This window comes from Passer domesticus, chromosome 4 (assembly GCF_036417665.1).
Source record: "Passer domesticus isolate bPasDom1 chromosome 4, bPasDom1.hap1, whole genome shotgun sequence".
NCBI lineage: Eukaryota > Metazoa > Chordata > Aves > Passeriformes > Passeridae > Passer > Passer domesticus.
The window spans coordinates 3,216,956-3,243,294 of record NC_087477.1 but is presented as its reverse complement, the minus strand read 5'-3'; the positions used below and the strand labels follow the sequence as shown (position 1 = coordinate 3,243,294).

General features: G+C 54.5%; 2 protein-coding genes across 8 annotated transcripts in view; both read right to left on the bottom strand.

Annotated features, from left to right (window-relative positions):
• The window catches only part of LOC135299814 (zinc finger protein 271-like), a 593,489-nt gene that overhangs the window by 115,720 nt on the left and 451,430 nt on the right, over window positions 1-26,339 (bottom strand). The gene's annotated exons all lie outside the window — the stretch shown is intronic.
• Window positions 2,330-21,951, bottom strand: LOC135298368 (protein bassoon-like). 7 transcript variants are annotated; one of them, XM_064415925.1, is made up of 24 exons: window positions 21,852-21,951; window positions 21,422-21,493; window positions 21,000-21,056; window positions 20,727-20,798; window positions 20,538-20,639; window positions 20,276-20,377; window positions 19,548-19,619; window positions 19,388-19,459; window positions 19,199-19,300; window positions 18,653-18,769; window positions 18,262-18,333; window positions 18,102-18,173; window positions 17,913-18,014; window positions 17,347-17,454; window positions 16,628-16,699; window positions 16,468-16,539; window positions 16,279-16,368; window positions 15,730-15,837; window positions 14,575-14,631; window positions 4,685-4,756; window positions 4,499-4,597; window positions 3,941-4,054; window positions 3,147-3,312; window positions 2,330-2,616 (listed from the first exon to the last, which is right to left on the bottom strand). In XM_064415925.1, the coding sequence occupies exons 1-24, from the start codon at window positions 21,946-21,948 to the stop codon at window positions 2,454-2,456; spliced, it is 2,232 nt and encodes a 743-aa protein (XP_064271995.1). In that variant the 5' UTR covers window positions 21,949-21,951; the 3' UTR covers window positions 2,330-2,453. The 7 variants fall into 7 exon arrangements, with proteins under 7 accessions (XP_064271995.1, XP_064271994.1, XP_064271997.1 ...); XM_064415924.1 differs by having other exon boundaries at window positions 16,279-16,380; window positions 19,199-19,288; XM_064415922.1 differs by having other exon boundaries at window positions 2,333-2,616; window positions 16,279-16,380.

Below are 26,339 nucleotides of genomic sequence, written 5' to 3'. Positions count from 1 at the left end.
CGCCTCAGCCGGCTCCGCCCGCGGCCCCGCAGCCGCCCGAGCCAGCTTCACCGGCTCTGATGACTGCGCCTGCGCCGAGGCACCCGGAACCGCCTCCCGCCGATCCGCCCGTGTTGCCAGGCAATGCGATCAACAACAGTGATTCTCCGGCTGTGCTGCTGTCCCCGGGAGCTGCAGGAGTTGCCTCCGTGTCTTCTTCTTTTTCTGCATCCCAGCCGGCAACTGAATTCGCAACGGTGCAGGCGGCGCCTGCGCGGGCCGACCCCGCTCCGAGCCCGCCGCCCCCGCCTGTCCCGCCGCTCCCTGCCGATCCAATTGCAGTGCAAGAGCTTGCTGAGAATGGTGCTGAGCCCACGAGACCGCCTCAAAAGTCGACACTAGCGCCCGTGCTGCCTGCACCACCCACCCCAGTTGTCCCGCAGGTTTCCGAAACTCCATCATTCACATCAAACCCTGCGAAAAGCCTATCCTTCCGTAAAAAAAGCATAACCCTTCAGCTGACTGCAGGAGCAGTTCGGCTGGCTGTGTTCAAAATCAATATAGTTTTTAAATCACTTCGCGTATAGTCGAGAGCTTCTCCCTAGAAGTTAAAGTGCCTGCCTTCCCCCGAGCGCCCCAGCGGCGTGGGGGAGTTGGCTCCTGTAACATCTACCTCTAGTTCCCAACCCAGTAGAGATAAAAGTAGTGCCAAAAAGCAAAAAGCAGAAAAAATAACATTTACCTTACAAAAACAAGAGACACAGAGCAAAGCAAGCACTGCTCGCTTGCTCTGGAGACAAGAAACCCTCAAATCTAAAATAACAATTCCTGAGAAAACTTCTCTTCTCCAGCTGCCAGTGTGCACCAGTGCTTCTAAAAAAAAAAAAAACATTTCGTCATTTCTACTCTCAAAACACTAGCAGCATAGTCCTACCAAGTTCTGAGCGTGCAGAGCCCGCCTCACAAGCTAGTTCTAAGCCGTTTAACTCATTTCCCTGGGCCGGGGCCATCGCCCCGTCCAGTGCTGAGTTCAAAAACTTTGCTTTCCCCACAAGAACCTAGGCCACCATTCTGTGAGCCAAGTCTGAGTTCTCTGGTCCACCCACCAGGACCAGAGCCACCCAAGGGTCCTAGAGACACTCTGCTGCTGCTGCTACTCTTCTTCTAATGGAAAAAAAAAAAATAATAATAATAAAGAAAAGTGGAAAGAGCTAGCAGCTCAAAAGCATTGAAAAGCCAAAAATTAGCCTCAGCCCAAGTGGTTCAATGAAGGGCTGTGGCCAGGGCATTCCAGAAATTTTCTCTGAATTGTTTCATGACTGTCAATGAATTGTTTGCTAATTCTTGTTTTCTTTAGCAGTTCTTTGTTTCAGAATTCTGCAAGCCTGTTTCAGGACCAAAGGGGACTTCCAGAGATGTCAAAAAAGAACATCTTCAGTCCATGGACTCTGTCCTGAAATTCAGCTGCTTGGACTTGAAACAATGAACTTTCCTTGCATGAGTTTTTGCATTTTCTTATTTTTTAAGATTGTTTTAGTGATATGATATAATTAGATGTTTGATAAGTGAAGAATTTCCCTGAATGATCTACAGGTGAAGAATTTCCCTGACCATTCCACATCAGCAAATGATTGAGATTTTGATTGGCAACAGATCAACCTCAAGAGGTGTTGTTCTCTCTTCTACAAAGCCCTAGTAGAAGAAATTGCAAACATTTCTTTTTCTATTTAATTTAATAATTTAAAAGGGTGAGATGTTGCCATGATAATTTAGGGAAAAAGCCTCTGCTAGGACTTTTCCTGTCCTGAGGAGTTGAGAGCCTCAGGAAAGAAATGTAAACAATGGCTATCTGCTGCTGTGGAATGCCACGGGTGCATCTTCCATTAGTTCGTGTAGATTGTTTTCAACCAGTGACCAATCACAGCCACCTGTGCCAAGGCTGTGAGCAGTCACAGGTTTTTGTTATTGATTCCTATTCTATTCTTGTCTTGGTAGCTTTCTGATCTTCTTCTCTCTGTCCTTTTCATATAGTTGTAATGTAGTATTTTAGTATAATATATAACATAATAAATCAGCCTTCTGATGAAAATGGAGTCAAGCCTCGTGTCCTCGTCCAAAGGGTCGCAGTTGAAACAAGAGAGCCTCACACTGGTTTTGCTTTCAAACTAGGAAACAAATCCATCTCTTTATTTGAACACAGGAATGGGCCATTGCCTACCCTGCAAGCGGGAGTTGGAGGGGCGGGGAGGGTGGGGTGGGGTGGGGTGTCACCTTCAGTGATTCCTAGAGGGAAAGGCCAGGGGGCTCAGGGGCAGAGGAAGGGATGTGTTGGTCTCAGGAGGTGCTGGAAGGTGATGGGCTGGTCCTGGGGTCCCTAGAGGTACTCGGGTTGGCTGGGATGGGACAGACGGAGAGAAAAAAAGGAATAAAGGAAGCTTGGGAAGGCCCATGGGGAGAGCAGGTGGCAGTGGGATCTACGGGGCAATAAGAGGCTTCCTTGTCGACGGTTGTTCTGGGGTCCTCTTCACAGAACACTTGAGAGGGCTGTCCAGGCCGTTCCTGCTGCTGGAGGAGCTGCCCACGCTGTCTGGGTGTGAGGTGCAGCCACCGTCTTCCAACTCCTGTCCCGAGGTGCTCCTGTGCAGAGAGGAGGTGGCTGAGGCCCCAGCTGCCAGTGGCACACAGGGACCCTCCTGCACAGCACGGTCCAGAGCTGGCAAGGCTCCCCAGCACGGCTGGAGCTGCTGGCACAGCTGGGCCCAGCTGGACAGCTGCCCCTCAAGGCCCCGGCCAGCAGGGCACGGCTCTGGGCAGGGTCCTTGGCCAGGAGCGGGCCCCAGAGCGCCTCTGCCTTTCAAGGGCAATCTCGGCCCTGCTCTTTCTCCTCCCCACCTCCCTCTGCCTCTGCCCCGTGCCCCTGGGGCTGCTCTTGGCCAGGCAGCCTCAGTGGGAGCCAGCTCTGGCTGCAGCCCCAGCGGGGCCCCCAGGACAAGGCCCAGAAATTGAGAGGCCAATGGAAGCACTGGGCAGCAGCAGAACCCTCAGCAGAGTTATTTGGACAATCATGGACTGGCCACAACCCCACTGCAGCCTCAATGGGAATGTTCCCTGTCCACGCTGGACTTTGAAGAGAAGCTGTTGGAGGGGGCAGGCAATAAAACACTCACTGTTTTCTGTTCCAGGAATACCAGATTCCAATGCAGAACAACATGAAGACAAGCTCCAAATAAAGCATGCCTGCCAGAAACCCTAGCCAGCAGCCGGTTCCCTGACAGAAACCCCTTCCGAGGCCATCCTGGGCATTGGGAACAGGTCTTGTGGTGCCGGCTGCATCTGTGGGAGCAATGGGGACCGTGAGACCATGCTGTGCTGCACTGCTGAGCTGGCAGCACAGTGGATACTGGCAGGACGTTCTCTGTTTCCCCCAGAGCTGGGGCCTGCAGGCACCTTGCCGGCCCTTGGCACAGGCTGTGCCAGCCAACAAAGCCCAGCAGGCCGGGAGGAGAGCCCGGGGGCAGCACAGCTGCTTGGGCAGTGGCTGCTGCCAGGGACACGGGCCAAAGCCATCCCTGAGCAGCCACTGCCAGCCCTGGCCCTCCCTGCCCCGTGACAGCTCCCCCAGCCCCAGGGGACAGGCTCAGGCCCTGTCAGGACCCAGCGCAGCCCCTGCCCAGTCGGGAGCCAGGGCTGGCTCTGGCCCTGGGCTGGCGGCAGGGCTCCCGCTCGGGGCTGCTCCTGTGCCTTGGGCCTCTGGGCACTCAGGGCCAGCTCCGCAGCAGCTGCAGCGGGAGGGACGTGGCTGCACCAGTCCCGTTTCCCCGGGGCTCTGAACCAGCTCCAGAGGCCTGGAAGCCGAGGCGCCTCCAGCTTTGGCTGCTGCCGGGCTGGGCAAGGGCAGGCCCTGGGGGAAGAGCTGCTGCCACACAGCCCCGGCCAGGGCTGAGCCCGGCACAGCAATTACCTGCTGTGCCTGTGCCCATGTCTGGCATCGCCTTCCTTCCTGCAGCAGGGGCTGCCAATGAGCCACTGCTTCTCCCTGAGTGTTCCTCCTCCTGAACAGCCTTTTGGTCCATCACTTGAAAAAGGAAAAAAGGGACAACTGGATCAAATGGAAATATTCCCCACTGGGGAGGTGGCACCTTCAGGAGGCAATGCTTGTCTAAGTCACAGGTAAAGATCAGGAAAAAGCTCAGGTAATTGGGGCTGGGCCAGTGCACTCCCTTGTGCAAACAGCTGCACCTCCTGATCTTCTCAGAGACTGGGAAATGGCAGGGGATCTTAGGCCCACAGTACAGTTGGGGCACCCTATCAGCTAAGGCCAAATTCCATCCTGCAGAGGCTGGGGAGGAATTGCAGCCAGGCCAGGTTGGGAAACAGCCCTGCAGGGCGTGAAAGCAGCAGCGGGGCAGCGAGGCTGCCATGGATCCCTTCCCGCTGTGCCGGGCACGGCGTGTCCAGATGTGCAGCCAAAGGCACCGGCTGCTGAGTCCCAGGGGAAGCATGAGGGAAACGCACCCACCTTGTCCTCCGGGTGCTTCCTTCTGTGTTTGTCTCAGGAATTCATCTGAGTCATGAGACTTTTTGGCGGCAAAAACTTGGGTCTTTACTTTTGGAGGACCTTAAGAGAAAGTAGTTCCATTTCCCAGGAATGGATCCCACAAAAGCGGGACTCAGCCTGTGGGGTCAGCAGGGACACACTACTCACCCCTGCCATGGGAGCTGGGTTGGGGCCAAGCATCCAGCCCTGGAGCTTGAGAAGTCCTCCCCGCAGACACACCTGTAACTCAACAGCCACAGAAGCTTCTGCCATCTCTGCTGATCTGCACGGGCACCACTGAGCCGCAGCAGAAATCATGAGGGGATCGTGCAGGGCGAGGGCACACACATGCATGGTTCTGTGCTGGCACCTGCAGCGATGCCTCCCTGGGCCAGCTTTGGGCTCTGAGCTGGCAGCTCTCCCAGGGGAAAGGCCTTGACCTACCCTCAGCATCTCCCAGAGGCTCAGTCCTGGATGTGGGGTCTTCACCGGCAGGTTCAGCTGCAAAGAAAGGCAGGACAGAAGAGCTCCTGTGGCACTGCAGGAGATCCTCAGGCTGCCCACAAGGCTCAGCCCCGGGGCACAGCCCTGGCCCCGCCCCTTCCCTTTCTGCTCTTCTCTGTGGCTGCACAGAGCACACGGAAGGACACACTGGCACAGCACACGGGAGGAGGACTGAAAGATCAATGCTCCTTCCTCCCACTGACAGCGATCCTGAGGGATCCCTCAGGCCTCCAGAAGGGAGCAGGGAAAGGTTTCCAGATTCTTTTAATCTTAAGATTATATTAAGGGAAATGGTTTATAAATGAGCTTCTGTTGCACTGACCCTGATTATTCACTAAGGAAAGGCAGAATGAAAACTTGCCTCCAGCATCCTCCAGGAACTTCAAACCATCATTCATCAGGATTTCCTGAGAACCCATGTCACGATTCCAGTCTAGAAGGGAGCAGAGATCAGAACCATTTCCATGGTGTGCTGGGATCCCCTTCTGCCACAGGGAACTGGGCAATGCAGGGGTGTTGGGTAAGGCTGTGGGAGCCAGACGTGAATGCACATGGCCAAAGCTGCACAGGGGCCTGTGGAGCTCTGGGCTGGCTCCTTGTCACTCTCCACCCTCTTTGCAGGTCCTTTGCAACATCCCTGGAGGGTGGCTGGAGTAGCCCAGGGCCCGTGGGGTCTCTCTCCCTCCCACAGAGGAAACCCTCCCTAAAGCCCTGGGGCAAAACCATTCCCAGCGCTTCCCAGGGAGCAGGGAGCACTGTGCCGGGAAAGGGCAGCCAGGCTGCCGGCTCACCTGCTCCCCGCGCTTGCAGCGGAGCAGCCTGGGCAGCCCTGGCAGGCAGGGCCACGGCCAGGAGCAGCAAGAGTAGGAGGCGCAGAGCAAGGGCCATGGTGCCTTGTCCTCCGCCAGTCCCACAGCTCTTGCTGCCACCTCTGTCCCGACACCGCTGTCCCAACGTCAGCACCGCTGCTGCCACCACCGCTGCTGCCGCAACAGTTGTGCTCAGGGACTGACTGCTGGCTCCTTGTGCTGCTGTGCAACCACGGGGCTCTGGCACCTCTGTGACCTCTGTGACCTCAGGGCCTGCTGAGAGCTCAGCCTGCTGTGACCCCAGAGCCTGCTGTGACCTCATGGCCTCAGCTGTACCCCCAGAGTGTGCGCCCGTCCGCATGAATGGACTGCCCTGATTGTAAATGTTTTGCTTCATCAAAGGGCCATTGCTCAGCAAAACCATTCTTTTGCCTGCTGACGTTGCTGGTCAGGCTGCGTCCCTCAAGATGCTCTTGATTGTTGCAGTTCAAATTTATTTTATTGATTTCATTTTAAGTGTTGTTTAAGGGCTCTGTTGTGCCCCCATGTTTTTCCTGAGTTGGTTTACCTGTGGGTTTTACCCTCCCTCCAAACTGTCCCTCGTGCCCTTCCCCACCCCTTGTTCCAGCTCTTTCCCTGCCTGTCAAGGCAACCCAACACCTTGGTTCCCAAATCTTTGGGCAATCCCTGACTGCAACTCCCCTTTGGAATTCCCCTACTCCTGGGAGCCCCACTGGCCCTTGTGACCCATCCTCTCCACCCTCCTACCCCAATTGGCCCCAGACACTTGATGTAATCCCCTCACTCCTCTCCTGAGGATTCCCTATTGGTTCATTGTTTGCATCCACCCCATGACTTGTATGTGTACAAAACCCCTTGGGCAGTACAGCTAGGGGCTTTTCATCCTGTTCTCTTCACCTGGACTAAGCTGTTCCTTGCGGAACCTGAAGACAGGGAGCCTCCTCCTTTCTCCTGTGCCTTGTCCCTGTCGTGGCTTGTGTCTGGCACTGGAGAGCAAGTTGCACTAAAGGCTCTGCCTCTGGTAAATCCCCATAGCGAGGCAGTTCCCGACTCCTGCCGTAGTGCCGGAGTTGTAAGAGCTAGCCCAGGTTCCAGCACTCACTTCACTAATGTACCGAATGCCCCTTCTTCAGTGCCTGCTCTGGTGCTCTGCCAGCTCACACAGCAGAGTGAGATTCACATACTGCAGCCCAGAGTTAGGTTGTTGCAACATTGAAATGGGTGTGGTTGGCAGGATGGCTGGGCATAAATCACTACAGAACTAAAGCAAATGCATGCACGGTCCCAGGCTGGACTTGAATAGGCACAGGAGTTGTGGAAAGATGAGGACAAGATAGCAGAGAACAATGGAAAAACCAGCTGAAAAAGAGGACATGCTAAAGGAGTTATTTGTGCACATTTGGGGGTATATTTTCCTTGGGTGCAAAGCAAAATCAAAAGCTTCTAAATGCCCAAAAGATGAGAACTGTGTGTGGTAAATAGATATGATTCATGCTGACAAAATTGAAACAGTAATCAATATTGATAATTAATATTTGGAAATAAAAAACCAGTTAAAGGAGTCATGCCAAGCAAGAAAGGGAGAGGAGGGGTCCACCCCCAACCTTCTCCTGCAGATGTTCAGAACAGGAGGAAGCAAGAGATAACTATGACTAAATTTCGTTGGAAGAGAGGAGAATTTGGTTGGACACCAGGCAAATGTTGATTATATGAGATTCACTGCTTTAATGTTAGAACACAGTATTGGCTTATACTGTAGCAGCTTGGTGCGCATGTGTAATCCAAAAGGTGAACTCCAGGACATGGAGGAAGAGGAGAGGCCTTCCTCAAAGAAGATCCCCAAAGAGTGGTACAACTTACTTAAAGAAGTGTGGAGCATGCGTGGGGAAGGTGATGATGAGGGCAGTGATACAAGTGTGACGAATCGAAAATGGGAGGAGATGGTAATGACATACAGCATAAAAAGGGGAATTTGGGCTTGACACACTAGTACGTGAGGTGACGGGGGTCCAAAAGCCCTGCACCCGTACCCCACGCATACCCCGCGAGGTTATTTTTGCTTATACGCTATTATCAGAAACAAATTATTCATAATTTAAAGCAAATTATATTGTCAATATTTTGAGTGTATTCAATTGTATATATATTAAGCTACATAATTAAAACTGCTGTCACATTTCATTTTGTTTGGGTTTGTTCTTTCGGTTTTTTGGATTGGATAATTGGGCAAATATAACATGTGGAATGTCCTCCACAGCAGAGTGTCAGACCTCTGGATCCTTTTAAACAATTTTATCAAGGTGGAGCTGTGGCGGCTTCAGCTGGTGCCTCTGGGGGACCTTGAACAAAGAACCCCTGAGCTTTTCTACCCTCCCAGGTGAAGTGTGATAATCTCAGGTCTTCCTGCTGTGTCCGAGTGCCGGGCCACTGGCTGGCACCACAGGTCCCCAGACCCTCTGCTGAGGTATCCCTCTCCTACAGTCAAGTTTAGTCTGTCACATTTGGCTTTTCTCTCTGATCCACCACCAGGACCAAAGATCACATGGTCCTGAGGATGTAAAAATGCCTGTTCCTTCTGGAACATTGCTGTTGTGTGACAGCCGTGCAGGCAGAGCGGGCAGCTGTAGGGATACTGACTCGTTTCCCTGGTGCCAGCCGTGCTGCATACATCGAGCTGCTGGGTGTTGGTGCTCGTTGGGACGCGGCCCGGCCCGGCACCACGGGAGTTAGGAAGGGTCTTGAAGGAATCCCCACGCATTAAAGCACACGATTTAGCCTGGGATTTTAAGTTGTTTCTCAGTTAACCTTGTAAAAGGCCAAAACAAGTCTCCTATGAATTCTGTCCCTGTCAAGTTCAGTTCTGCCCCGAAAGCCCCTCAGCATTCTCAGGGCAGTGGCAGGAGCCGGGTGCTGGCCCGGAGCCCCGCTGGCCGGGGAGAGCACGGCCCAGAGCGAGCCCCTGCTGCCCAGGATGGCCACAGGCCCGGGGGAGCCGGGCGGGCAACGCCAGGGCCCTGTCCAGGGCTCCTGGGGCTCCTCTGGCATCTGTTCCATCCCCTCAGGCGCTGAGCGGTGCCCGTCCCGCGGGGCTTTCTGTGCCCGGCCCCAAAAGAGGCAGGGCCGGGGCTGTGGCCCCTGGGATGGCGGTGCCGCCTGCCCGGCGCTCAGCACCGCCCGTGCCGTGCCGGTGCAGCGTGACCCGGCGGGGCAGCTCCGCCTCGGCGCCTCGCCACCGCCATCCCGGCACGGCGGCTGGCCCTGGGCCACGGCAGCCCCGAGCCGCACGGGCCCGGGAGGGACTGCCGGAGGTCCCCCTCCCCTGCGTGCCTCAGCAGCCACTCCAGCCCCACTGCGTGCAGCAGGAGGGACACAAAGCATCTGCACGCTTACGAGAGTCCACAGCCCTTTCTACATGTGAAATGAGACCCCAGAACCGTGACATGTGCCTCAGGAGAGATCCCAGCACCCTGCACACCTTGGGAGAGATCCCAAACCCTCTGCATGCCTCACACAGGATTCCAAATACCTTGCATGACTTGAAGTGGACCCCAGTGCCCTCCATGCCTCAGAGGAAACCTAAAATATCCCTGGGTGTGCCACGAGGGACCCCAGCTCCTCATGCACCTTAGGGGGACTCCAAAGCCCCCACATGCCTTACAGGGAAGTCCAGGCCAGCTACGCCGAGTGTTTCGACCTGGAAATCAAGCCTGGTTGCACCTGGGTTGTTGTGTCTCTGGGGCTGCTCACCAGCCCTGTCGAACCCCATGGCCACACAGCCCTTCCCTTCCCTTCCCTTCCCTTCCCTTCCCTTCCCTTCCCTTCCCTTCCCTTCCCTTCCCTTCCCTTCCCTTCCCTTCCCTTCCCTTCCCTTCCCTTCCCTTCCCTTCCCTTCCCTTCCCTTCCCTTCCCTTCCCTTCCCTTCCCTTCCCTTCCCTTCCCTTCCTTCTGGCCCTGGCTGAGAGCAGCAGACCCTGTGCAGCACCCTGCATTGGTGATGGCCCATCAATTAGGTCCTATCAAGTGTGTGTTAATTAGGGAGGAGCTTTGTTTTGCCTGCTGACATTGCTGGTCAGGCTGTGTCCCTGGAGATACTCTTGATGGCTTCCCTCTTTTCCTGGGCATGGCACTGGAGGAGGTGTGGGCCCAGATGATCCCACGGAAGGAAATGTCCCTCAGCCCAGGGACGCTCAGCATGGGCTGCCCCATCCCCTCGAGGCCCCACCGCTGGTCACAGTGAAGCCATCTGCAGAATAAATAGACTCCACTGTCGCCCTGGTTTTTAATGTTCTTCTAAGCCTTCTGATGTTTACATTCTTGTAGCAAACTTTCCCAAACACTTTATGTAAATAACTTATTGTTTTGCATTCTTTTCTGCAGAGGAGAAATTTGATGGACTGTTGGTTTGTCCAGTGTCATTGGAGAGGTGGCACTTTCACCCTCCAATCCACTGTCACTTTTGGAAATCTGTAAATGTTGGAGTCAGAAATTCAACTGCCTTCTTTTTTACCTTGGAGAGATGCGTGTCTGCGTTGTTTTATTTCATGTCCTACAGCGGCACTCCACAACCTGATGTAGTTGTGAAGTGGGTATGCGTGTCAGGGCCTGGCACAAGCGAGATGGCTCTCGTGAAAACTTGTGCCCCGAGCCCTGGACTGAGCCACATCTTTGTTCACAAACATGTTCCATATGCAATGCATTACACAATCTCGTCATGCACATTCAACCCCTGGCCCCGCCTGTCCTCCCCTCACATGGCGATGAGATCCACGCCCTTCTGGGCACGCGTTGTTTCCTGTGGTGGTCACACTGGGGTCTTTGGTGGTCTCTGAGGTCGAAGGCTGTGGTCTTCCTCATGACTGAACTTTTGAACTTTTCTCCTTTGTGCATGCACTGTGGTCCCCTGGTGCTTATCTGAGTAGGTCTGTTGGCTTGGATCAGCTTGGAGACAGAGGAGCTCCTTAGTCTAGGCTACCTGCATTTCCTGGTCTTCTCCTGGCCTTATGAGTAAAACAGTTATCTGTAGCTATGATATTTTATTAAAAATCCTTTCCTGGGATTTTTCCCCTCATGAGGAGCTGAGGGCCTCAGGAAAGAAATGTAAACAATAACTGTCTGCTGCTGTGGAATGCAACAGGTGCATCTTCCATTGGTCCATGTGGATTGTTTTCACTTGATGACCAATCACAGCCAACTGTGTTGAGCCTGTGAGCGGCCCAAAACCTCCATTTCAACAGCAGCCCCGGCCTGGCTTCTGCCTGCCCACACCGTGGGCATCCACAGCTCCTCCTGGGCATGGAGCTCAGTCAGTGCTGGTGCTGGGTGGGCTTTGCTGCTGCTGCCACCTGGACACTGGGGTGACCGCTTGTCCTGGGTTGCAGTGTAAAGATGTATTCTAATGCCATCCTCAAGAGCTACTGAAACCAGGAGGGGCATTGTTTCTTCCTCATCTCCTGTTAACAGGCCCATCAATGTCTTGCCACATGACTCAGTGATAACTCCCTCCCAGAGCCATTTCTGTTTAATGGCTAATCAAGGACCCACAGCATGAGGCAGAATGATATCAGCCCACTGTGAGATGCTCTGCCCATGGGGGAGGAGCTAAGCATCCCCAGCTGGATATAATCTGGGTTTTGGGACACAACAAGCAGTCTTTCCACTGGATTCCCAGAGGAACCGCCGCCCTTACCCACTGCTTTTCCAGAGGATGAGAGCTACCAGATTGTTTCTACAGGATCACGACTTCCACAAGGCCATTTCAGCTGGACTGCTACCACCACCCTAACTAGCAGGGTGTCAGGCTGTATGCTGACCCTGTCAGTGGTTTTTCTTTTGTATTATTGCATGTATTTTGTTTTTCTTTTTTCCCTTTTCCTAATAAATTGTATTTCTAACTTGGAGTCTCTCACTGGTTTTGCTTTCAAACCACAACACAGATCCTTCTCTTTATTTCAACAGAGGAATGGGCCATTGCCTACTCTGCAAGTGGGGGGGGGGGGGGGGGGGGGAGGGCGGGGTGTCACCTTCAGTGCTGCTTAGAGGGCAAGGCCAGGGGGCTCAGGGGCAGAGGAAGGGATGTGTTGGTCTCAGGAGGGGCTGGAAGGTGCTGGGCTGGTCCTGGGGTCTCTAGAGGAACTCGGGTTGGCTGGGATGGGACACATGGAGAGAAAAAAGGGATGAAGGCAGCTTGGGGAGGCCCATGGGGAGAGCAGGTGGCAGTGGGATCTACGGGGCAATAAGAGGCTTCCTCATAGACGGTTGTTCTGGGGTCCTCTTCACAGAACACTTGAGAGGGCTGTCCAGGCCGTTCCTGCTGCTGGAGGAGCTGCTCACGCTGTCTGGTGTGAGGTGCAGCCACCGTCTTCCAACTCCTGTCCCGAGGTGCTCCTGTGAAGAGAGGAGGTGGCTGAGGCCCCAGCTGCCAGTGGCACACAGGGACCCTCGTGCACAGCAGGGCCCAGAGCTGGCAAGGCTCCCCAGCATGGCTGGAGCTGCTGGCACAGCTGGGCCCAGCTGGACAGCTGCCCCTCAAGGCCCCGGCCAGCAGGGCACGGCTCTGGGCAGGGTCCCTGGCCAGGAGCGGGCCCCAGAGAGCCTCTGCCTTTCAAGGGCAATCTCGGCCCTGCTCTTTCTCCTCCCCACCTCCCTCTGCCTCTGCCCTGTGCCCCTGGGGCTGCTCTTGGCCAGGCAGCCTCAGTGGGAGCCAGCACTGGCTGCAGCCCCAGCGGGCCCCCAGGACAAGGCCCAGCAATTGAGAGGCCAATGGAAGCACTGGGCAGCAGCAGAACCCTCAGCAGAGTCATTTGGACAATCATGGACTGGCCACAACTCCACTGCAGTCTCAATAGGAATGTTCCCTGTCCACGTTAGACTTTCAAAAGAAGCTGTTGGAGGGGGAGAGCAACAAAACACTCACTGTTTTCTGTTCCAGGAATACCCGATTCCAAAGCAGCACAACATGAAGACAAGCTCCAAACAAAGCACGCCGGCCAGTAACCCTAGCCAGCAGCCTGTTCCCTGACAGAAACCCCTTCCGAGGCCATCCTGGGCATTGGGAACAGGTCTTGTGATGCCGGCTGCATCTGTGGGAGTGATGGGGAGCGTGAGCCCGTGCTGTGCTGCACTGCTGAGCTGGCAGCACAGTGGATACTGGCAGGACGTTCTCTGTTTCCCCCAGAGCTGGGGCCTGCAGGCACCTTGCCGGCCCTTGGCACAGGCTGTGCCAGCCAACAAAGCCCAGCAGGCCGGGAGGAGAGCCCAGGGGCAGCACAGCTGCTTGGGCAGTGGCTGCTGCCAGGGAGACGGGCCAAAGCCATCCCTGAGCAGCCACTGCCACCCCTGGCCCTCCCTGCCCCGTGACAGCTCCCCCAGCCCCAGGGGACAGGCTCAGGCCCTGTCAGGGCCCAGCGCAGCCCCTGCCCAGTCGGGAGCCAGGGCTGGCTCTGGCCCTGGGCTGGCGGCAGGGCTCCCGCTCGGGGCTGCTCCTGTGCCTTGGGCCTCTGGGCACTCAGGGCCAGCTCCGCAGCAGCTGCAGCGCCAGGGACGTTGCTGCACCAGTCCCGTTTCCCCGGGGCTCTGAACCAGCTCCAGAGGCCTGGAAGCCGAGGCGCCTCCAGCTTTGGCTGCTGCCGGGCTGGGCAAGGGCAGGCCCTGGGGGAAGAGCTGCTGCCACACAGCCCCGGCCAGGGCTGAGCCCGGCACAGCAATTACCTGCTGTGCCTGTGCCCGTGTCTGGCATCGCCTTCCTTTCTGCTGCAGGGGCTGCCAATGAGCCACTGCTTCTCCCTGAGTGTTCCTCCTTCTGCACAGCCTTTTGGTCCATCACTTGAAAAAGGAAAAAAGGGACAACTGGATCAAATGGAAACATTCCCCACTGGGGATGTGTCATCTTCATGAGGCAATGCTTGTCAAAGTCACAGGTAAAGATCAGGAAAAATCCCAGGTAATTGGGGCTGGGCCAGTGCACTCCCTTGAGAAAACAGCTGCACCTCCTGATCTTCTCAGAGACTGGGAAATGGCAGGGGATCTCAGGCCCACAGTACAGTTGGGGCACCCTATCAGCTAAGGCCAAATTCCATCCTGCAGAGGCTGGGCAGAAGCTGCAGCCAGGCCAGGTTGGGAAACAGCCCTGCAGGGCGTGAAAGCAGCAGCGGGGCAGCGAGGCTGCCATGGATCCCTTCCCACTGTGCCGGGCACGGCGTGTCCAGGTGTGCAGCCAAAGCCCCCGGCTGCTGAGTCCCAGGGACAGCATGAGGGAAATGCACCCACCTTGTCCTCCGGGTGCTTCCTTCTGTGTTTGTGTCAGGAATTCATCTGCCTCATGAGACATTTTGGCTGTAGTATCTTGGGTCTTGCCTTTTGGAGGACCTTAAGAGAAAGTAGTTCCATTTCCCAGGAATGCATCCCACAAAAGCAGGGCTCAGCCTGTGGGGTCAGCAGGGACACAATACTCACCCCTGCCATGGGAGCTGGGTTGGGGCCAAGCATCCAGCCCTGGAGCTGGAGAAGTCCTCCCTGCAGACACACCTGTAACTCAACAGCCACAGAAGCTTCTGCCATCTCTGCTGATCTGCACGGGCACCACTGAGCCGCAGGAGCGGTGAGGGGATCGTGCAGGGCGAGGGCACACACGTGCATGGTTCTGTGCTGGCACCTGCAGCGATGCCTCCCTGGCCCAGCTTTGGGCTCTGAGCTGGCAGCTCTCCCAGGGGAAAGGCCTTGACCTACCCTCAGCATCTCCCAGAGCCTCAGTCCTGGATGTGGGGCCTTCTCCGGCAGGTTCAGCTGCAAAGAAAGGCAGGACAGAAGAGCTCCTGTGGCACTGCAGGAGATCCTCAGGCTGCCCACAAGGCTCAGCCCCGGAGCACAGCTCTGGGCCCGGCCCGGCCCCTTCCCTCTCTGCTCTTCTCTGTGACTGCACAGAGCACACGGAAGGACACACTGGCATTGCACACGGGAGGAAGATTGAAAGCTAAATGCTCCTTCCTCCCAATGACAGCGATCCTGTGGGATCCCTCAGGGATCCAGAAGGGAGCAGGGCAAGATTTTCAGAATCCTTCAGCCCTTAAATAATGTTAAGGGAAATGGCTTATGAGTGAGCTCTTGTAACATTGACACTGATTATTCTGTCAAGAAAGGCACACGGAGGAATAGCCTCCAGCATCCTCCAGGAATTTCAAGCCATTTCCCAGCAGGGCTTCAAAAAAATCCAAGTCATGATTCCAGTCTAGAAGGGAGCAGAGATCAGAATGATCTCAGTGGCATTCTGGGATCCCCTTCTGCCACAGAGAACTGGGCACTGCCAGGGGGTCGGCTAAGGCCGTGGGAGCCAGATGCGAATTGACATGCCCATAGTTGCACAGGGGCCTGGTGAGCTCTGGACGGGCTCCTGGTCACTCTCCACACTCTTTCCCTGCCCTCAGCAACATCCCAGGGAGAGGTGGCTGGAGTAGCCCAGGGCCCCGGGGCTCTCTCCCTCACACACAGAGGAAATCCTCCCTAAAGCACGGGGGCAAACTGCAGCAGGCAGTGCCACCGCTATCCCTCCATCCCTCCCTCTGTCCCTCCTGCCCTCCTTCTGCGGCAACAGCTCCCGGATCCCAAGGGCAAACAGCCAGGCCCTCTCAGGACACACTGCAGCCTTGCTCTCCCCCTCTGTCCTTTCCCCACCGTGGGCACCCTGTGCAGTCACTGCCAGGTTTCAGGACATGTCTCCCACAGAGGGACCCCAGCAGGACTGCTCAGTACCCGAGTGCCCTGAGCCTGCTCGGGATAATTCCCCTGGGCTGTGCCGCTCTAGTCCAGGCTGTGCCCGCACTGCCAAACAGCAGAGAGGGCAGCTCAAGCCTCAGCAGGGCTCAGGCGCAGAGGAACAGCAATTACCTCCTGTGCCTGTGCCTGGCATCGCCTCTCTTCCTTCAGCAGAGGCTGGCACGGAACCACTGCTTCCTCCGGCATATGCTTCCATCTGCACAGGCTCACAATCCACTCCTGGAGAATGGAAAAGGCAAAGCTGGATCAGGTGGAGTTGTTTCTCATTGGGGAGGTGACATCCTCAGGAGGCAATAATTATTAAAAAAAATTATAAGGATCAGGAAAGGTCCACGGTCTTGGGTCTGGGCCAGAGCACTTCCTCCTCCAAATAGCTGTGTCTCCTGATCTGCTCAGAGACTGGGAAATCGCAGGAGATCTCAGGCCCATGGTGCAGTTTGGGCTGCCTGTCAGCTGATGCCCAATGCCTTCCTACAGAGGCTGGGCAGAAGCTGCAGCCAGGCCAGACTGGGAAACAGCCCTGCAGGGCATGAAAGCAGCAGCGGGGCAGCGAGGCTGCCATGGATCCCTTCCTGCAGTGCCGGGCACGGCGTGTCCAGATGTGCAGCCAAAGGCCCCAGCTGCTGAGTCCCAGGGGAAGCATGAAGGAATTGCACCCACCTTGTCTTCTCTGCAGCATTTCCTTCAGCATTTGCCACATGATTTCAAATAGGTTCTGGAATTTCTTGTCTGCCATGACTTTGGTCTCTTCTGGTGGAGGACCTTAAGAGAAAGTAGTTCCATTTCCCAGGAATGCATCCCACAAAAGCAGGGCTCAGCCTGTGGGGTCAGCAGGGACACACTACTCACCCCTGCCATGGGAGCTGGGCTTAAGTGCAGCATCCAAAGTAGGAGCTGGAGAAGTCCTCCCTGGAGACATATCTGTAACACAACAGCCACAGAAGCTTCTGTCACCTGGTTCCTGCCCGCTTGTCTACAATTCTTCCTTGGTGGCACACTGAGAACATACCTGCAGGAGGCTCCAAGGGCTTCAAAACTTTATTCATCCAAGCTGATGGAGAAGCCTTCCCAGCAACCTCATCTAGAACGGAGCACAGATGAGAACATTTTCCAGGGTGTGCTGGGATCCACTTCTGCCACAGGGAACTGTGTACTGCCAGGGGGCCGGGTACGGCCATGGGAGCCAGATGTGAATAGACATGGCCAAAGGTGAACAGGAGCCTGGGGAGCTCTGTGCTGGCTGCTGGCCACTCTCCACACTCTTTCCCTGCCCTCAGCAACATCCCTGGGAGGGACGGCTGAAGCAGCGCAGGGACCTGGGACTCTCTCTTCACATACAAAAGAAATCCTCCCTAAAGCCCAGGGGAAAACTGCAGCAGGCAGTGCCACAGCTATCCCTCCATCCCTCCCTCTGTCCCTCCTGCCCTCCTTCTGCGGCGACAGCTCCCAGATCCCAAGGGCAAACAGCCAGGCCCTCTCAGGACACACTGGAGCCTTGCTCTCCCCCTCTGTCCTTTCCCCACCGTGGGCACCCTGTGCAGTCACTGCCAGGTTTCAGGACATGTCTCCCATGGAGGGACCCCAGCAGGACTGCTCAGTGCCCTGAGCCTGCTCGGGATAATTCCCCTGGGCTGTGCTGCTCTAGTCCAGGCTGTGCCCGCACTGCCAAACAGCAGAGAGGGCAGCTCAAGCCTCAGCAGGGCTCAGGCCCAGAGGCACAGCAATTACCTCCTGGGCCTGTGCCTGGCATCGTCTCCCTTCCTGCAGCAGAGGCTGGCACAGAACCACTGCTTCCTCCTGGAAGTGCTTCCTTCTGCACAGGCTCTCCTTTCATTTCTGGAGAATGGAAAAGAGACAGCTGGATCAGATGGAAACATTCCTGACTGGCAGTGGGGATGGGGACAATTTCAGGAGGCCTCACTTGTGAAAGGAATGGATAAGGATCAGAAAACACCCAGGATTTTGGGACAACCCAAGGTTGCTTCCTTCCCCAAACAGCCCCAAAATCTGATCTGCCTGGACACCAGGAAATTGCAGGGGATCTGAGGGTGGGCATGGACTGTGGTGCAATTGGGTCTCCCTGTCAGCTGATGCCAAATGCCTTCCTGCAGAGGCTGGGCAGAAGCTGCAGCCAGGCCAGACTGGGAAACAGCCCTGCAGGGTGTGATAGCAGCAGCGGGGCAGCAAGGCTGCCATGGATCCCTTCCCGCTGTGCCGGGCATGGCGTGTCCAGATGTGCAGCCAAAGCCCCCGGCTGCTGAGTCCCAGGGGAAGCATGAGGCAAATGCACCCACCTTGCTTTCTCTGCAGACATTCCTTCAGCATTTGCCACATGACTTCTAATGGGTCCTGGAATTTCTTGCCTGCCATGCCTTTGGTCTCTCCTGTCGTAGGACCTTAAGAGAAAGTAGTTCCATTTCCCAGGAATGGATCCCACAAAAGCAGGGCTCAGCTTGTGGGGTCAGCAGGGACACACTGCTCACCCCTGTGATGGGAGCTGGGCTTTGGTGCAGCATCCAAGGTAGGAGTTGGTGAGGTCGTCCCTGCAGACACATCTGTAACAAAACAGCCACAGAAGCTTCTGTCACCTGGTCCTGACCAGTCATTCAAACATTAGACCTTGTTGGGACTGTGAGAACATACCTGCAGAATGCTCAGACGGCTTCACAACTTCAGAGCGCCAGGCTAATGCAGAATCCTTCCCAGCCTCCCAGTCTGGAAGCAAACCAAGATGAGAACTGTTTCCATTGTGTGCCAGGGCTGGCTCTGGCCCTGGGCTGGCGGCAGGGCTCCCGCTCGGGGCTGCTCCTGTGCCTTGGGCCTCTGGGCACTCAGGGCCAGCTCCGCAGCAGCTGCAGCGCCAGGGACGTTGCTGCACCAGTCCCGTTTCCCCGGGGCTCTGAACCAGCTCCAGAGGCCTGGAAGCCGAGGCGCCTCCAGCTTTGGCTGCTGGCGGGCCGGGCAAGGGCAGGCCCTGGGGGAAGAGCTGCTGCCACACAGCCCCGGCCAGGGCTGAGCCCGGCACAGCAATTACCTGCTGTGCCTGTGCCCGTGTCTGGAATCGCCTTCCTTCCTGCAACAGGGGCTGGCACCAAAGATGGAGTGCTTCCTTCAAGAAATGCCAACTTCCACTGAAGCACTATGTCCATCTCTTGAGAAAGGAAGGGAGACAGCTGCATCAGATGGAGCTGTTTCCCACTTGGGCGGTGGCATCAGAGGTAATATTTGTGAAATTTATGGTGCAGGAAAATGGCCAGATTCCAGTGGCATGATGAGAGCACTTCCACCTCCTAACAGACACCCTTTTCCTAATCTGGAGGGCTGGATATTGTGGGGGATCTCAGGGTGTGTTCCAGTTTGGGCTGCCTGTCAGCTGATGCCAAACGCCTTCCTACAGAGGCTGGGCAGAAGCTGCAGCCAGGCCAGACTGGGAAACAGCCCTGCAGGGCGTGAAAGCAGCAGCGGGGCAGCGAGGCTGCCATGGATCCCTTCCTGCAGTGCCGGGCACGGCGTGTCCAGATGTGCAGCCAAAGCCCCCGGCTGCTGAGTCCCAGGGGAAGCATGAGGGAAATGCACCCACCTTGTCTTGTCTGCAGGGCTTCCTTCAGCTCTTGCCTTATCTGTTTGGATGGTTCCAGGGATATCTTATCTGTTGTATCTTGGATTTTCCCTGTTGGAATACCTTAGAGAAAAATATTTCCATTTCCCTGGAATGGATCCTACAAAAGCAAGGCTCAGCCTGTGTGGTCAGCAGGGACACACTACTCACTCCTGTGATGGGAGCTGGGCTTAATTGCAACATCCAAAGTAGGAGCTGGAGAAGTCCTCCCTGTAGACACATCTGTAACACAACAGCCACAGAAGCTCCTGTCACCTGGTTCCTGCCCGCTTGTCTACAATTCTTCCTTGGTGGCACGCTGACAACATACCTGCAGGAGGCTCCAAGGGCTTCAAAACTTTATTCATCCAAGCTGATGGAGAAGCCCTCCCAGACACCTCATCTAGAATGGAGCACAGATGAGAACATTTTCCAGGGTGTGCTGGGATCCCCTTCTGCCACAGAGAACTGGGCACTGCCAGGGGGTCGGCTAAGGCCGTGGGAGCCAGATGTGAATAGACATGGCCAAAGGTGAACAGGAGCCTGGGGAGCTCTGGGCTGGCTGCTGGCCACTCTCCACACTCTTTCCCTGCCCTCAGCAACATCCCAGGGAGAGGTGGCTGGAGCAGCGCAGGGCCCCGGGGTTCTCTCCCTCAGACACAGAGGAAATCCTCTCTAAAACCCTGGGGAAAACTGCAGCAGGCAGTGACACAGCTATCCATCCTTCCCTCCTACACTCCCTCCTGCCCTCCTTCTGCGGCGACAGCTCCCAGATCCCAAGGGCAAACAGCCAGGCCCTCTCAGGACACACTGGAGCCTTGCTCTCCCCCTCTGTCCTTTCCCCACTGTGGGCACCCCGTGCAGTCGCTGCCAGGTTTCAGGACATGTCTCCCATGGAGGGACCCCAGCAGGACTGCTCAGTACCCGAGTGCCCTGAACCTGCTCGGGATAATTCCCCTGGGCTGTGCCGCTCTAGTCCAGGCTGTGCCCGCACTGCCAAGCAGCAGAGAGGGCAGCTCAAGCCTCAGCAGGGCTCAGGCCCAGAGGCACAGCAATTACCTCCTGTGCCTGGCATGGCCTCCCTTCCTTCAGCAGAGGCTGGCACGGAACCACTGCTTCCTCTGGGAAATGCTTCCTTCTGCACAGGCTCTCCTTTCATTTCTGGAGAATGAAAAAGAGACAGCTGGATCAGATGGAAACATTCCTCATTGGGAATGGGCCATGGATCCCATCCCGCTGTGCCGGGAACCATGCGTTCAGATGTGCAGCCAAAGCCCCCGGCTGCTGAGTCCCAGGGGAAGCATGAGGCAAATGCACCCACCTTGTCCTCCCTGCCGCATTTCCTTCAGCTCTTGCTTCGTCTTTTTGGATGGTTCCAGGGATATCTTCTCTGTTGTGTCTTGCATCTTCCTCTTCGGAGGAACTTCGAGAAAAATATTTCCATTTCCCAGGAATGCATCCCACAAAAGCAGGGCTCAACTTGTCGGGTCAGCAGGGACACACTACTCACCCCTGCCATGGGGGCTGGTCTTGTTGGCAATAACCACCAAAGGACGTATGAATCTCCTCCCTGCAGACAAACCTGTAACTCAACAGCCACAGAAGCTTCTGCCATCTCTGCTGATCTGCACGGGCACCACTGAGCCGCAGCAGCGGTGAGGGGATCGTGCAGGGCGCGGGCACAAACGTGCATGGTTCTGTGCTGGCACCTGCAGCGCTGCCTCCCTGGCCCAGCTTTGGGCTCTGAGCTGGCAGCTCTCCCAGGGGAAAGGCCTTGACCTACCCTCAGCATCTCCCAGAGGCTCAGTCCTGGATGTGAGGCCTTCACCAGCAGGTTCAGCTGCAAAGAAAGGCAGGACAGAAGAGCTCCTGTGGCACTGCAGGAGATCCTCAGGCTGCCCACAAGGCTCAGCCCCGGGGCACAGCTCTGGGCCCGGCCCCTTCCCTCTCTGCTCTTCTCTTTGACTGCACAGAGCACACGGAAGGACACACTGGCATTGCACACGGGAGGAAGATTGAAAGCTAAATGCTCCTTCCTCCCAATGACAGTGATCCAGTGGGATCCCTCAGGGCTCCAGAAGGGAACAGGGCAAGGTTTCCAGATTCTTTCAACCTTAAGATTATGTTAAGAGAAATGGTTTGTAAGTGAGCTTTTGTTGCATTAATCAAGATTATTCACTCAGGAAAGGCTGAATGAAAACTTGCCTCCAGCATCCTCCAGGAACTTCAAACCATGCTTCATCAGGACTTCCTGAAAACCCATGTCACGATTCCAGTCTAGAAGGGAGCAGAGATCAGAACCATTTCCATGGTGTGCTGGGATCCCCTTCTGCCACAGGAGACTGGGCAATGCAGGGGTGTTGGGTAAGGCTGTGGGAGCCAGATGTCAGTGGACAAGGCCAAAGCTGCTCAGGGGCCTGGGGAGCTCTGGGCTGGCTCCTGGTCACTCTCCAACCTCTTTGCAGGCCCTGTGCAACATCTCTGTAGGGGTGGCTGGAGTAGCCCAGGGCCCGTGGGGTCTCTCTCCCTCCCACAGAGGAAACCCTCCCTAAAGCCCTGGCCAAAACCATCCCCAGCGCTTCCCAGGGAGCAGGGAGCGCTGTGCCAGGAAAGGGCAGCCAGGCTGCCGGCTCACCTGCTCGCCGCGCTTGCAGCGGAGCAGCCTGGGCAGCCCTGGCAGGCAGGGCCACGGCCAGGAGGAGCAGGAGTAGGAGGCGCAGAGCAAGGGCCATGGTGCCTTGTCCTCCGCCAGTCCCGCAGCTCTTGCTGCCACCGCTGTCCCAACACCGCTGTCCCAACGTCAGCACCGCTGCTGCCACCACCGCTGCTGCCGCAACAGTTGTGCTCAGGGACTGACTGCTGGCTCCTTGTGCTGCTGTGCAACCACGGGGCTCTGGGACCTCTGGCACCTCTGTGACCTCAGGGCCTGCTGAGAGCTCAGCCTGCTGTGACCCCAGAGCCCTGCTGTGACCTCATGGCCTTAGCTGTACCCCCAGAGTGTGCCCCCATCTGTATGAATGGACTGCCCTGATTGTTTTGCTTTATCACAGTTCCATTGCTCAGAAAAACCTTATTTTTCACCTGCTGACATTGCTGGTCAGGCTGTGTCCCTGGAGATGCTCTTGATGTCTTTCCTATTTTCCTGGGCATGCCACTGGAGGAGGTCCAGTCCGAGATGGTCCCATGGAAGGAAATGTGCCCTCAGCCCAGGGACGCTCAGCATGGGCTCCCCCATCCCCCCGGGGCCCTGCCACTGGTCACAGCAGCCCCTGCCTGGCTCCTGCCTGCCCACCCCGTGGCCATCCCCAGCTGCCCCTGGGCACGCAGCTCAGCCAGTGCTGGTGCTGGGTGGGCTTTGCTGCTGCTACCACCCGGACACTGGGGTGACAGCTCCATCTCTGTATTACAAGAGAAGAGCTGGGCCAAGCCCTGCCCACCTTCAGTAGGGGCCAGAGAGCAGGGCCAGTGCCTTCAGGGGCAGAGGACCTTGTCTGGCTGGAGGCAACATCTGCACAGCAACAAGCTGTTAAAACAGCTGGCACAGGGACATCGGGCATAAGCATGGAGATGGGAAATGTCTGCTCCAGCTGTCCCAGACTGAGGTGTTTGGCCATTCCTGTAAAGCTGCAGATGGACACCTGTTGAGACAGGAGGTGGCTGAGGCCCCAGTTGCAGCTGGCACACAGGGACCCTCCTGCACTGCAGGAGATGCCCACCGTGCTCAAAGTTTGCCTCTGAAGACAGAGAGGTGAGCTTGTGAGAAATCCCAGAAAATATCAGGGAAAAGGTTTTAAGTTGGTTGTTGTCACTAGGTACAAATCTCCAGTGAGAAAAGAGTCTCTCCAGTACACTGGGTGTCTTGTCATGACTTTATTCTTCTTAGAGCAAAGATTACCAATTAAATGCAATTTTATTTTTTATTCTACAAGTGTAAAAGTGTTCTAAATTTTTCTAATTCGAAAAGTATTTTGAAGAATCCTAAAGGACAATAGAAAAATGTAAGAAATATTTGGGGATTTTTTTCCTATGAAAAATAATGCTGAATATTTCTAAAAATTTCTAATATGTCAAAATGTAAAACAAAGACAAAATGGGGTCGCTTTTTCTCAGGAGTCCTATCTGTGGTTGCTGGCTGCCCCTCCTGGCTGTGCCAGACAATCAGCTCAGCCAGTGCTGGTAGTAGCACACAGACACAGGAGCTGAAGCCCAAAGATGTTGCTGGGCTCAGGCCCTTCCCTGGCAGGAGGGCCGCAGCATCTGTCCTGGCTGGACACTAGGAGCAGCACCTCTGGGGACAGAGGCTCCTGTTCTGGGTGGTGGTGGCAGCAGCATGTGCCCAGCAACGAGCTGGTCATGCAGCCATGGCAGGGACAATGGGCACTGGCACGGAGATGCAAGAGGACAGGCCCAGTTCTCCATGACTGAGGCCTTTGGCCGGTGTTGTGAAGCTGCAGAGGCGCTCCTGTGCAGAGAGGAGGTGGCTGAGGCCCCAGCTGCCAGTGGCACACAGGGACCCTCGTGCACAGTAGGGCCCAGAGCTGGCAAGGCTCCCCAGCACGGCTGGAGCTGCTGGCAGAGCTCGGCTCAGCTGGACAGTTGCCCTTTATTGCTGGATCTGGATCTATGTAGAAATCACAAACAGGACAGTACTACTCAGGAATGTGCTTTGAGCAGTTTCATTTTCCAGCATTAGTCTCATTATATGGTTATGACAATGGGAAGATGCCAGCATCTCACAACCCAAGCAGCAGACCAAGAACTTAATGTTGCAACTTACTTTAAAAGTTTCCTGGCCAATCACAAAACCCAAAACCTATTGACATTAGTTCCATCCAATTACTATAAGCACACATTCCTTTGGTTAAAATAATGCTTGCTTATTTCAAATACAATATCTGCTTAAAATACAATGCACAGAGCTCCATTATTAAGCTTAGAACTTCCTCACGTTCAACTAGATAGACGTTTCTGCAGGTTAGGGAGTTGTTCTAGACAAGTGTTAATACATAGACCATTGCTCTCTAAGTCTTTACTTGCCTACTTCTTATACAATTTTTCTGCTGGGAAATCCTATGATTACTTTTTAGCTGTAATTGCAGTTCTGCTGTCACTGAGGCTTGCCTTTTGCGGCTTTCCCAGATCCCTCAGATTTCATGGATTCCCACAATTCCCCCTCTTGGTTCAACTAAAAAGAAACTTTCCTAACTGTCTTGTTTATTAACTCCCTTGCGTTTTGTAGCTTTAATATATCTGCTTGTTACTTGCTTAAAGCTTCCTTTTTGCTCACATTAAGTATTGCTATATTACAACACAGCAATTTTAATGCTGTGTAAATCCAGTCAGTTCAAAGGGCATAAGTCATGTCTGATAACAATTACAAGTCATTGTTCAAAAACTCTCGCCTGTTCTAAGGTTTTAATTCAAAACCTTTTTCTATGGCTATACCTTCATCTACCATCTCTGTAAGATTTGGAGAACTTTCTGTGAATCTATTTCCTACTTTTCTCTCTTGTATGATAAAAACTTCTTTGATAGTTTTCTCCATCATTTGTCGCACCAAAGTCTGCAAGGTGTCACTACTAGAATGGCCACCAAAACACTCTGCACGTATAGACCTATCTTACAGAGTTCCCTTAGCCAAGGTGCAAAGCTCCATTCTTGGAACAAATCATCTAAGTATGACAGACCATCTTCTTGAATTTGAGCTGTCAAATCTTTCAGCTTTTGTATGCTGTTTGGATGGATTCAGAATGCTCTGACAGGATCATGCAACAGAATCCTTCAAATTCCTCACAACCGTGTCCATGTGCCAGTAAAAGAAAATCCACTGCTGCTCTCTTTTGAAAGGTAGCATGTCTAACACTATTAACATCTGTCAGCATATCACTGATTACAGTGGATGTGGCATTAGTTTCTTTACTCAGCCAACATTCAACTCCATCTCATTGTTTCAATGCCCTTGCTGAAGCCATTTGGGGTAAAAACCAACCTGCTGGAACCCTTTTTAGCAGCATTCTAAGGCATGAAATCACTCTTACAATTCTCATCATAGTGATGAGCGGATCTTGTTCCCCTATGTTTCTTCTTAATGACTGCTTTAGCAGTAGGTGCTATCACAGTGAGCATGCCACAGTGAGCAGGCCACCTTCAAGGCGTGATGGAAAGCCTTGCCAAGCCCTATCTCCACAAATGAGCCCATATCCTTTTGGCAATTGTCAAGGACATTGGTCAGCCTCGGAAAGCGCATCCCAACTGTCTGAATCACTACACTAAAAACTTGAATTTCTGTATGCAAAATAATGGGGACTAACATTGTACTTTGGAAGGTCGCCTTCGGGTCAGAAGCTGTCAACGTAAGGCAAAAGTCCATTGTGAAAGAACCAAGGATTTCTAAATCTTGGGGTTCAGACACTGCTTTGGGAAGTTCCTTGGCCCAAATGTTCCAATTCAGTGCAGGATTGCTCTCATTGTCAATTTCACTAGGCTTACTATTAAATTGTTTTTCAATCAAAGGCAAATCCTTTACTGGCACACCAACTGGACAGGTTTTCTGCTTCTGAATTAGACAAGCATATGATATCTGAGCCTGTTGCCTTGGCTAAGGTCACCCAAACATTTGTTTTTAGTTGTTCTACAGGCAAATTTGCACTACAAGAAACAATTAAAACCAACTAACACTAGTGTATCACTCAATTTCGTTCCATCCTTTTAGTGAGCATATTTTTGGCAAAAGATCTTCCTATATATCTCAATTTAAAAACTCTGCTTTTGACCTTTAAAAAGAATTTCACCTTTGAAAATCCAGTAGAGGGAGATCTATAATGTAACAAAACAAAACCCACACTTTTGCCAAAAAGATTCTACGAAACACACAATTGACACATTGATAAATAGCATACAATCAGACTTTGCAGGTTCCAGGGACGAACAAGGAATGCCAGGCGTGGCCCGTGATGCCTCTGTTGGGCTCACGTCTGCGGACTCGCCAACACGTTCTGGGGTGCGATACAGTTTGACGTTTTTGGCTGGGACCCACTTAATTCCTGCACCTGTAGAGACAGGAGCACACCCTTTGCCCCAAGTGATTAAGCCAAAAAGACCTCCAATTTGTCCAGTCTCAGGG